The sequence below is a fragment of the Sparus aurata genome, chromosome 11 (genome assembly GCF_900880675.1).
Source record: "Sparus aurata chromosome 11, fSpaAur1.1, whole genome shotgun sequence".
Lineage (NCBI taxonomy): Eukaryota > Metazoa > Chordata > Actinopteri > Spariformes > Sparidae > Sparus > Sparus aurata.
The window spans coordinates 14405910-14417242 of NC_044197.1; the positions used below are offsets into that span (position 1 = coordinate 14405910).

Genomic DNA, 11333 nt, shown 5'->3' on the forward strand with positions numbered 1-11333 from the left:
ACCCGTTCTACAGATTGAAAAGCCAATGTGATTGTGATTTGGGCAATACAAATGAATGGATTTGATCTGACCTCTTACCTCTTGGACGTGACTTTTTTAAAAAAAATGCATCAAAACTGTGTATCAGTGTAAAATGTGGTGTGTGCCCTCTCCATGCTCGTACAGCTGCACCTCTCCCTCTTCTGTTTTTGTCTCACGCAGGCAGTACAGGAGGGCTTCGCCTTTTTACACGTGTGCTGACATCTCTCGTTGTACTCGCTCATACAGATGGGAAGGACAGTGCAGGATCACTATTTGTCAGTTCCTTTTAAGGAAAACACCGAGCCTTGTCCCGGGACACAGTCGATGGAGGGGTTGGTTCGTAGCGCATGTCCTCACAGAGTCAGTGGGGCGACGGCCAACCGTTAAACACCGCCCCCCTGGCTACCCCTCGCTGCAAAACGCGCAGCGCTGATAAACTCGCAGGCGAAGTGACGTCATCCTGGCAGCCGTTGGTTTCCATCCATGGGATCAGCCTGCTGATCGAGGAAGTTGTCCGACTGTCGACACCTCTTTTCTCTGAGACTTGAACAGTTCTTGTGCGTTTCTACGGTTCTTGTGTTTTATTTATTTATTTTTTTTTTAGCCTAAACCTCTCAGCGACACCATGTCAACTTACACCCCAGGACAGCCGGTGACTGCCGTTGTGGTAAGTTTGAGAGCAGTTTCCATTCAACGGGACTCTATTGTTTAGCCTCCATTAACGTAAAACAGCGTCGGCACTAAACTCTGAATCAACTATCACTAGTTATTTAGCTGTGGTGCCCTCACTAGCGTCATCTACCTCTTATATAAACTGTACACTTAGCCACTTTCTTTTGTTTAGCTAAAGTGTAGCCTGTGGAAGAAACTAGCCTCGTCGGCAGCCACGTAATCTCCATGTTGAAAAACAAGTCACAATTGATCAGTTTAACCAAAAGAAACCTCGACAAACCCCTGCATCAGGAACTGGGACACCAACATGGGACACAAACCTTAGCCAACATTTAGTTGTTGACTTAATGTTAGCTATAACGTTAGTTGAATGACTCGACAGCTAACCACTCTTACAGATGGGCGTCACCATCGGTGTGACTCACGCAAAGTTACAGAATTTAAACTACAACTGTATTTTGTTGTTTTTACGCTGCTTTCAAACTGTGCAATAATTGTCACAATTGCAGATACATGTTTATGATAATGAAGGGGTGGTTAGATATTTGCTGGGATAGCTGTGATTTTTTTTTCCCCAGGCCAGAATTGCAGATATGTCACATGTGAAGGGTGGGGATCGGATAAGTGTTGAAGAAGCTTGGAGGTTAACCTCTCTGTATGTCATAGTGTGGCATCCACTATCATTAAGAGGCCCTTTAAAGTGGCACTATGTAGTTTTGGACAAGAAATTCAAACTCATAATTGTTATATTTACAATATTACTGAGGTAATAATACACATTTTTTATCCTCTCCTTATCTGAATTAACACATTGTCTTCATTAGAAAATAAGGACCCCAGAGCACTGAACTAGAAGCTAGAAAGGTGTCAGGGTCCACCAAATATATACAAAGTAGTATAGTAGTATATTGGTCATGAAAACAAAGAGAGTCTGTTCATGTAGTTTGTTTATTAGGCGTAAAGAAAAAATAAATCTGTCAATGAAGAGCTTCCTCTTATGATTAAAATGTCTTCCCCAAAACTATATAGTGCACCTTTAAATTTGTTTATCATGAATTTCTAACTATACTGACTGTCATAGGAGTCAAATTTATCACTTTGTTCTGAGGCAGATGCTGAAGTTGATATTCAAGATCAAGATGTCAGCCAATATGTTACCATATATCAGTCAATTTTTTTTCTATGCATTTATACAACATTTTCTATACTCTAATAGTCCAAGAAATGGGCCTATTTGTATACAATGGTCCTACTGTTTATGGTTTGATGTTTTTGTTTTAACAGTCAAGCGTATTAATCTTGTTTTCTGGGAGAGAGAAATGTGTTGTAATGCCTGCGAGTCCTGACTGACGGACATACTCTTACTCACTATTATCAAAGACTTAGACATCCTCAGACGTCATTGTATCAGCCACAACACTCAGTGAATGTCTGGTTATTCATCACCACACACATAGGCAGCCTTTGTGTTGAGGAGTGCTGTGAAGAGTCATACTGTCAGAGTCATCCATCCATCTGGTTAGTGAGCCTGCAGCTGCTTGTCAATGTCAAGGGCAGGGCTGCACTAATGAAGTCTCTGTTCCAGTAGGGACTTCAATTATGAGGGGGCAGCCTCTAAATCCACCATTTGTTGCACGTTGAAAATTGTCTGTGGTGGATAAAGCTGTGCTGTATGCAGTCAGTTCCCTGTTTTCAAATTGTTAGCGAGCTGAATGCCACTGACCGTAGAAATCAAACCTTTAAAACTATACTGTTTCACTTCATTATGGTTTACACACAGGATCTGCAATGTAAATGAGTGTGCTTGCTCATGTTAAATGAACCCAAGCAGCTCATGTTGACAGTTGATTAATAATAGCTAACATATCAGAACATCCAGAATGACAATTGTACCTGAAAAACATACCTGATCTTGAGCATTTTAGAAGCTTCTAAAGAGTTTTGGGAGTGATAAGTTGGAATATTCCATCTAACAAAAACAAGTGTTCCTCTCATACAGTTAAGAAATGGAGTCTCTTTTAATAAACAAGAACAGAAATGTACAGGAACTTGTCCGCGGCACTGATGTAGAGACAATATTGACACAGTAATGAAGTACTGATAGACCAGCGGATCAGATTTCTGATACATGAAAGCTGCCAGTATCCAGTGTCCACTGTTCTCTCGATGAGGGACTTGTATATAACAGTCGTTAATTTAAACAAATATTGTAACATATTGTAAACATTTTTTGGCAGTGTTTTGAATAGGTAGGGTAATTCCCTATGAATATGTATCTGATTTCATCTTCTTTTTTCTTCCTGTGTAACAGCAACGAATTGAGATCCATAAGTTGCGACAGGGAGATAATCTGATCCTCGGCTTCAGCATTGGAGGAGGGATAGACCAGGACCCTGGACAGAACCCCTTCTCTGGGGACAAGACTGACAAAGTAAGTCTCTGTGAGTATGTGTGTGTGAATCTATCAGGTCTGTATGCAGTGCAAATTTTACAGCAAATGATACACGTGAGAGGGACAAAAGTAGTATTTGTTTCTTTATCAACAAATTATTGATATTTGTGCTCTGTTACTGAAAAACAAATAGAACTGGGGGGTCAAGGTGAAGTCTGAACAACTGAGTCATGAGTCTTTTGCGGAAGATGGCGAGTGACTCTGCTGTCCTGACATTGGTCAGGAGTTCAAGGAGCCAGAACAGATGGCTTCGTAGGCCAGTTGCATCGTCTTGAATCAGATGCAGGCTGTAACATGAGGTGAGCCCAGGTTCCTCACAGTCAATGAAGGCGATACTGTGACGTCCTTGACAGTGACTGACATGTCTATGGGAGGGAAGTCTTTCCCCGGGATGAAGAGGAGTTCAGTGTTATGAAGGTTGAGCTTGAGTTGGTGTGCAGTTGTCCAAGCGAAGATATCTGCTGACATTCCGAGATGCGAGTTGAAACATGGGAGGAGGATTGGGGGGAAAGAGAGGAACAGTTGGGTGTCGTCTGCATAACAGTGGTAAGAGAATCCATGTGATCTAGTGATCTAGTGTATAGTGAAAACAAAAGTGGTCCTAGTACTGAGCCTTGAGGGATCTTTTAGTCACACAAAGCTACCAGTGTATTTATGATGTGGTAGAACTCGGTCCTAATCACATCCCTGTTCTGAGGAAGCACAGTTAGGGCCCTATGATTTCCGTGATCACAGAATCGCATAATTGGCCGATTAAAACGGAATCTACTTTTTAACGCGGAATATCACGGAATTTGACATAATTACACTGAAATGCTGTTTTCGTGTGGAAGAGGAACTTATGTCTGGGGAAAACTGCATGGAGGGAAGCAGATCTGGGTGGCACAACAAGTCACCGCTGCCCCCCTCCCCACAGACTGGGCTCCGCTGTCAAAACCATGGACATAATATACGTATATTATGTCTATGGTCAAAACAATGTAAGCATGGCAAAGCGGCTGCCCACGGCTCCGTCTTCGTCTGCGAAAAAGCTGAGAAACTTGACATTAAGCCCTCAGTACAGAGCCGAGCAGTTCCCGAGCGATTTTTATGTGTCAGGTGAACTGTTGTTTTGCAAAGAAGCAAACCTGAGAAATCATAATTAAAGGTGTAATGAATGAGAGTTAGCCACTTGTCCGATTCATATTATCGGCATATCACCAGAGTGACTGTTAACTGCTGCTAACAGTAGCTGCTGTTAGCTAGCTAGCCCCGTTAGCCACAGCCCTCTTAGCTGACTCTGCCTGGGCTGGGAGGCTTTTCTGGATCTGCCTGAGGGCTGACCATGTTTTTATTCAATGAAACCCATAAAAACACAAAATATACTACTGTATGAAGACATGATGAAGTCAAAATGTTTTTTATGCACTTTACTGTACTGTATGGTACAGTATTGAGGAAATGTGTTAGTCACCTCAATTAATTTAAGGTAATTTCTATTTAATTTGTGTACATTTTAGTCATTTACATTAAAAACACACTGTTTTTGGTAGTATAATAAGAGTAAAAGGTAAAAAAAAATCCCCAAAATTAAAACGGAAAAAACGGAATTTGGGAAAAAATAAAATGGAATTTGGGAAAAAAAAATGGATTTCATAGGGCCCTACACAGTGGTACTAGAGAATTGCTGTATGAGTGCGGGGCAGGCCTGAACACATCAACTGCAGCCTCAGGAGGGAACAAACCAGACTTGCTCAATGATGTCATTGACAGGAATACTGCAGGTTTACACAGTCATATCTTACCTGCTGAATATAAGTGTGAGCTGAAGAGATGTTAATGTGCCAACAGATTCTGGGCACAGATACCATGTAGGGAGTAATGATAACTTTAGACATTACGCTCTATCGTCTGGCCTTTCTGGCTTTCCTTTACATATCCTTCACATGATTATGCACATTATTGGCACTTTCCTACAGAGCTGTGCAGCTGCTCTTATGTCATTTATGCCACTTATCCTTAAAAGAACAGTAGGCTTCGTCATTTTCTTTTTGGAACTATATGTTCTGCATGGGCTGAGACATTTTTAATCAGTGCTAGCTGAATGTTTAAGTCATTCGTCAAGCAAATATGTCAAAATTTATAAATTGCCTTATTTATCAAAATAATGGTAAGTTGCAGTCATATTTCTGGAGCTATTGTTAGTTTGTGTGCTGGATATTAGAGGCCACTTGTATTACTGTAATCATGAATGTTACTCTTTAGTATAAGATCCCTAGATGCAGCAAAACATCAGGTTATGAATGTATACATGTTTTAATGCTATTTTGTAATGTAATAAAAAATATGAATGAAATGAATAGTAATATTCTTACATGGAAAGAATGGATTATAATAGAGTATTTCTTATGTCTTATCTATTGTTATTTGTTGAGTGTTACTATGTTATATTTTTCAAGTTCCATTTCCCACCTCTTAATTAGTTTGAAGTTTTTACATTGTCTGTATCGGTTATGAATGTGTTTGTGTTGTCTTAAGGGCATCTATGTGACCAGGATAACACCAGGAGGACCAGCACATGAAGCAGGCTTGAGAATGGGAGACAAAATAATGCAGGTGTGTAGTGAAGCTGCGTTTCGTTCAAGATCCACAAGATGGCACCATGAGTACACAAGGGAATCAGACATGAGCTGTGCTCACCTACTCCTTATTCACCTTACTACTGTTCAGTCAAGTTGGTGTTAGGGCTGCTGATGTATTGGAATTATATCAATATCATGATATGAGACAAGATATGGCCTTAGATCTTGGATTTTGTTATATTATGATATGGCATTAGTGTTGTCTTTTCCAATAACCAATAGTAAATTTTGTCGCAATATTGCTTTTCAGGTATTTGGTCAGTCATATCGCCAAACCCAAGCATTTATGAAGTGCTTTTAAGGGGATTTCAGAATATAGAGATATAGGTTGTGTATCTCGATATAGCCTCAGAATATTATGAAAGGACTTCAGCTTATCTCAGACAAAATCTCAGACTTTTCTTCTTCCCTCAGGTGAATGGCTGGGACATGACCATGGTGACCCACGACCAGGCTCGTAAAACACTAACCAAGAAGAATGAGGACACTGTGCGGCTACTGGTAACCAGAAAGTCACTGGAGGACGCTGTCAAAAATTCTATGGGCAGTTACCCCAGACAGTAACACAGTGACACTACTTATGACCACAGACTAGTGCAATATTCAAGGACTGAACACTCACATATTCAGATGATGGTGGCCTTTTGAACATTGAACAACTTCAGAGTAAAAATATTAGACAGATCTCGTCAGATTGTTTATTCATATGCTGACGTTTGCAGGTGCCCAAATTTGTCAACTCAATTCTTACTCTCTCAGTCATTGGACAATGAGATGGTGCTCTTTCACTCCACACACACTCAAAATCATCTCAAAGTTAGCTGCTTAATTTGTCATAAATCTTTGAAGCTTATTCACCTGCAGTTTCTAAAATATGTAACAATCCGAAACTTAATCAAATATATTCAGTCCAAGTCTTTTGCCATCCTGTTGCTGTTGACCTTTTCACCTGGAAAAAAAGTGTTCCAAATCTCATGTGAGCCTTTTTGTCTTACATGGAGAAAACCCTTTTGCCAATTCAAAGTGTTGATGTATAAAAGGTAATGTTAAGGACTATGAAAGATGAACGGGTTATGCAGATATTCACAAAAGCTACTGTTGATTGTTTCAATCTTTGAACGACAGTAGACTGGAAGACTTCATTGAATAGAACTTGCAAATCTGTCTTCATCAATTCTAAATAATATATCACAGCAATTCATTTCCATAGGAGATATTTGGCAAATGTCCTCTGTCAATCAACAAGAGTTGTGCGGGAGCAATTCCTCGTATTTTTTTCGATTGAACATTTATGACATCTTGTTCAAAAACATCTCAGATTCCTTTTTCCTTAAGCTGACCAAAGGTGTTCCCGACGGTTGAGATACATCACAATTAGTCATTGCTCTTTATTGTGTCATTTATTATCATAGTTTAATCTCTTAATCTTTTAATAAATGAAAACAATGTTTTTTATGTCAGTCCTATCAAGATTACAGCATCAAATACCAAAGTAAAAGCCAAGGCACTGTAAAATGATCAAAATATGTACAGTAATGTTTGTAATCTCTTTTTTACGATGGTACAGTATACTGTACAATGTATGTACAACAAACAAATACCTGTATTCTCAATGATTTAATGCATACTAATGTTTTTCACAAATTATTCCTTTACTGATGCAACTCTGTTTTATTTATCTTTCTTTTCATTGATGCCTATTGCATGTGGGAAATTAACATTTCTCTCTTTGTCTGCGTAACAAAATGCATATTTTCCTCCAAGTAACATTAATTACAGTATGACTCATACAGACAGACCTACTTTTGGATAATGGCTATCATCTTTATCAGTTTGCAAAACGTTGATTATTTGCAGGTCTCATGCAAGTAACCCCATTAGTGTCACACTGGAATCAGCTACTTTCAGATTGTGTCAACCTGGACAATGTTTTAAAGATGTTTAATGTCAATGACCAAATGTCAGAGTAGCAACTGAGTGAATGTTGTTTGAGAAATAGGAATGTGCAGAACTGCCTTAAATCAGTACTTAATACCACTGAGCTTAATGATTTGTTTGTATTTTACAATTTGCCATTCCACTATAGTTTTTGTGACACAACAGTGATTTACTGTCTGTGATACAGTACAAACTGGGTAACATTGCAGATGAGTGATTTAGTATTAACTTTAAAATATATTTTGGCTTTGAAATGTTATAGGACTGAAACTGTTATTACAATACTAATCTTGTGTCTTTGGGTGATCTTGTTGGATCTTTTATTGTTATGCTCGGAATGTATATCATAATATGTTTTCTGTGTGTTTAAAGGTGCACCATGTAGTTTTGGGGACAAAATTCAACCTTTTAATATTTTGATATTTGCAATATTAATTGGGAGATAATACAATAAAATAAACAAGCTGTTTGCAGAGGAAAGTAAGGTCCCCAGAACACTGTTTAAAGCTAGAAAGGTGGTAGGGTCCACCAAATAAAAACAAGCAAACCTCTATTGCATTGTGTTGTCCTTTAAGGGCAGTTTGTTTATTCAGTCATGAAAACAAAGACAGATTGTTTGTTTAGTTTTGTTAGGCGTAAGGAAAAATCAGTCACAGAAGACCTTACCTCTTCGGATTCAAATTTCCTCCCCAGTTTTAAAATAAGTCTCATAGTGTATTCTAATAAGTCAGAATGTTACAACTGTGTTGTCAAATTTTCACCTTTATGAAAAAATAAAACATTTTTGTATACTTTCCAGCACTGGTTCCCAAACCTTTTGATTTATGAGCCTTTAAAATGAAGCTATCCCCCCCATTACAGCTCTGTCCAAGAGTTGTTTTTTTTTCTTGTTCTCAGATAATTTCATGTAAAGGCTTTTTGGGGGCTTCACAAGGTGAAAGTATCTAGTATTTTGCAGAAGGACAGCAAACATTTGAGAAATGGCTAAAGCCTGGATTTTGTGCACATCTTTACCTACTTCTAAGGTGCACAGGGAATATTGGATTTTCTTTATTGTCAACAAGGAAAACTCATTTTGCTCAGGTCAATATACAGCCCAACAAACAGAAATGTATATATATATATATATACACATATATATATATATACACATATATATATATATATATATATATACATATATATATATATATATACATATATATATATATATACATATACATATATACATATATATATATATACATATGTATGTATGTTGAATTTCTTTTTAGGACTCCAAGGGGATTGGAACCACTGCTTCACCGCATTTTAATGCAGTGGTACATTTAGAAAAGGCAAATCACGCTTGCAGTATTTTCTTTTTGAATCATGTCTGTCCACCTCCAGATTTTGTAAACTTTCAGCAAAGCACAGACGTTTTGCATTTGATTGTATACAGTTTACAATGTGAATGTTTCTCAGTAATAAAATGACCGAAAAATGAAATGCGCGTCTCTACCATTTATTGATGAAGCAACAATCCATTTTTCACCCCGTCTTCTACACACTGTTGACGTTTTTTGTTCTGACAGACCATTCAGATAGCTTCATGTCACCTGTGATAAAGAAATCAGCTGACATTTCAGGGCAAAGAATCTATTCCCTGACCTTTCTGTGTTTACAGAGGCATTTTGACACACAGCGCTTTCTCTACTTTCATCTCTTAAATATGTGAGCCTGGAACCAATCACCTGCCTTTGAGCTGGAGAACACAGGGCAGTGAAATGAGAAAAAAACTATTAACAAATAGTGACTCAAGCTTTTAAAAAGCATGTGAGAAAAGCTTGTTTTTGTTGTGTGTCACCAGTTGATTTATTTCCTATGAATTTGGATGCAGAACTTAGAGAACAAATAACATTGACTTCGAATTATTTCAGATCAGAGCCAGAGTTACCCTTCATTTACTCTGTCAGAGTTTTTCATAATTTTTTATTAAATAAAACCAACTAAAGTTTCATATTGTACTGACCAAGTTAGGGATCAGTTTCATGATGGCAGGCGGTAAATAGTGTAAAGTGCTACTGAACAAATGCTTGTTTTCTGAGGACCAAGAGGACAAGTTGCTGTGTAATGTCTTAAAATAAAACCTGTGTCACTTCATGGCAGAGGGTCGATTTAGGGCAATGCTGAGCTAATATCCCCCCTTTGAGAAATAATTGATGAGCATACCGTGTGTGTGTGTGTGTGTGTGTGTGTGTGTGTGTGTGTGTGTGTGTGTGCATGTGCATGTGTGTGTGTATGTGCACGCCCTGTTATTTTTGTTCCAGGCACAGAAGGAAGCATGCTCCATTCCACTCGCCTTTGCATCATAATACTATTATCCCATGTCGTGAGACAATAAAGGGGTTGCACAAACATCTCATCTCAGTGCTCAGACTCACAATGTGAGTTTGCTCTCACCAGTACCACAACACTAACACGTTGCATGTTGCTTGGTAACTAATGGACAGCTGTAAGTGGGAGAAATGACCACCCAAATTCACTACAGCAGTAGGTACCGTGTGCTTTGATTTAATCAGTATTCACAAATAATGGTTACTCCTCATACTTTTGTTGTCATGCTCCCCAAATGGTCTGAAGTGGTTTGAGCACAATCTATTTAAGTGTATTCAGTAAATTCATTTAAAAACTAAATAGTTGATATGTTGCACCAAGAGAATTCCTTCATGCTTAAAGATAACACAGAGGAGATAAATGTTCCTTCCTGCAGGCGGGTGAATAATTACGCTATCCAACCGTGGATCATACATGATCCTTGCCTCCCACGTTATGGCAGGATAATTGTGTTGCCATGGCGATGCAATCTGCTGCTATCACTTTGGTCCTCCGCCACATTGGAACCAGAGGGAAGTCCAAAGCCACACATTCATCCGCATGTTCGAGAAGAGACGACGTACGGGCACGACGAGGGGATCTCTGGGTTATTTTGATAAAAGGAAGAAAGGTCATTAACATCTTATTCTGCTGACCCCACTGCAGGCTCCATCTTTACAAACATATGCTGTGTGGCAGGGCCTTGTTCACACTCACAGAGCTTTATTTAGATATGTTTGGTATGGAATCATGCAAAATATACAATTTAAATATCTTCATGGGATTGGTTTAGTGTAGCAGCCTCCTTGTCCATCATGGCACAGCAGTCTCATCCCAAGTCATATAGCTCCTCTGGTGCTTTCAAAGTCATCACATAAACTTAAGCAAAACTGAATTTATAAAGGTTTCTTTTAAGCCAATATGGAGGAGAAGCGCTCAGACAAAAGAAAAGCCATGACACCTGCTAAAGGAGATGTCAGGATTTGGCAGGTACATCAGCCACAGTTGCGAAATGGATCTCAGTGTGTTTCAGTACAACTCCTGTTTTCAAGGTTCAAGAATGAACTCCCTCTATGAAGCTTTGGAAAGGAGAGGCACAATTCTGTCACAATTCTGGCACATTTTGTGTGTTTGAAGAATTTGTAGAAGCTTAAAGGATGAGTTCGCTCAAAAATGAAAACTCATTGTCTACCCACCGTCGTGCCAGTGGGAAGTCAGGGGAAGTTTACCAGTCCACAAAACATTTCTGGAGCTTAGCAGAAAAACAGCGTAGC

The 11333-nt window shown here is 38.8% G+C and overlaps 1 protein-coding gene across 1 annotated transcript; it reads left to right on the top strand.

Moving 5' to 3' along the window:
• Positions 1-415: 415 nt before the first annotated feature.
• On the top strand, positions 416-8502 carry tax1bp3 (Tax1 (human T-cell leukemia virus type I) binding protein 3). The gene is made up of 4 exons (XM_030434264.1): positions 416-688; positions 3005-3124; positions 5663-5740; positions 6181-8502. The coding sequence occupies exons 1-4, from the start codon at positions 647-649 to the stop codon at positions 6328-6330; spliced, it is 390 nt and encodes a 129-aa protein (XP_030290124.1). The 5' UTR covers positions 416-646; the 3' UTR covers positions 6331-8502.
• The last annotated feature ends 2831 nt before the right edge of the window (positions 8503-11333 follow it).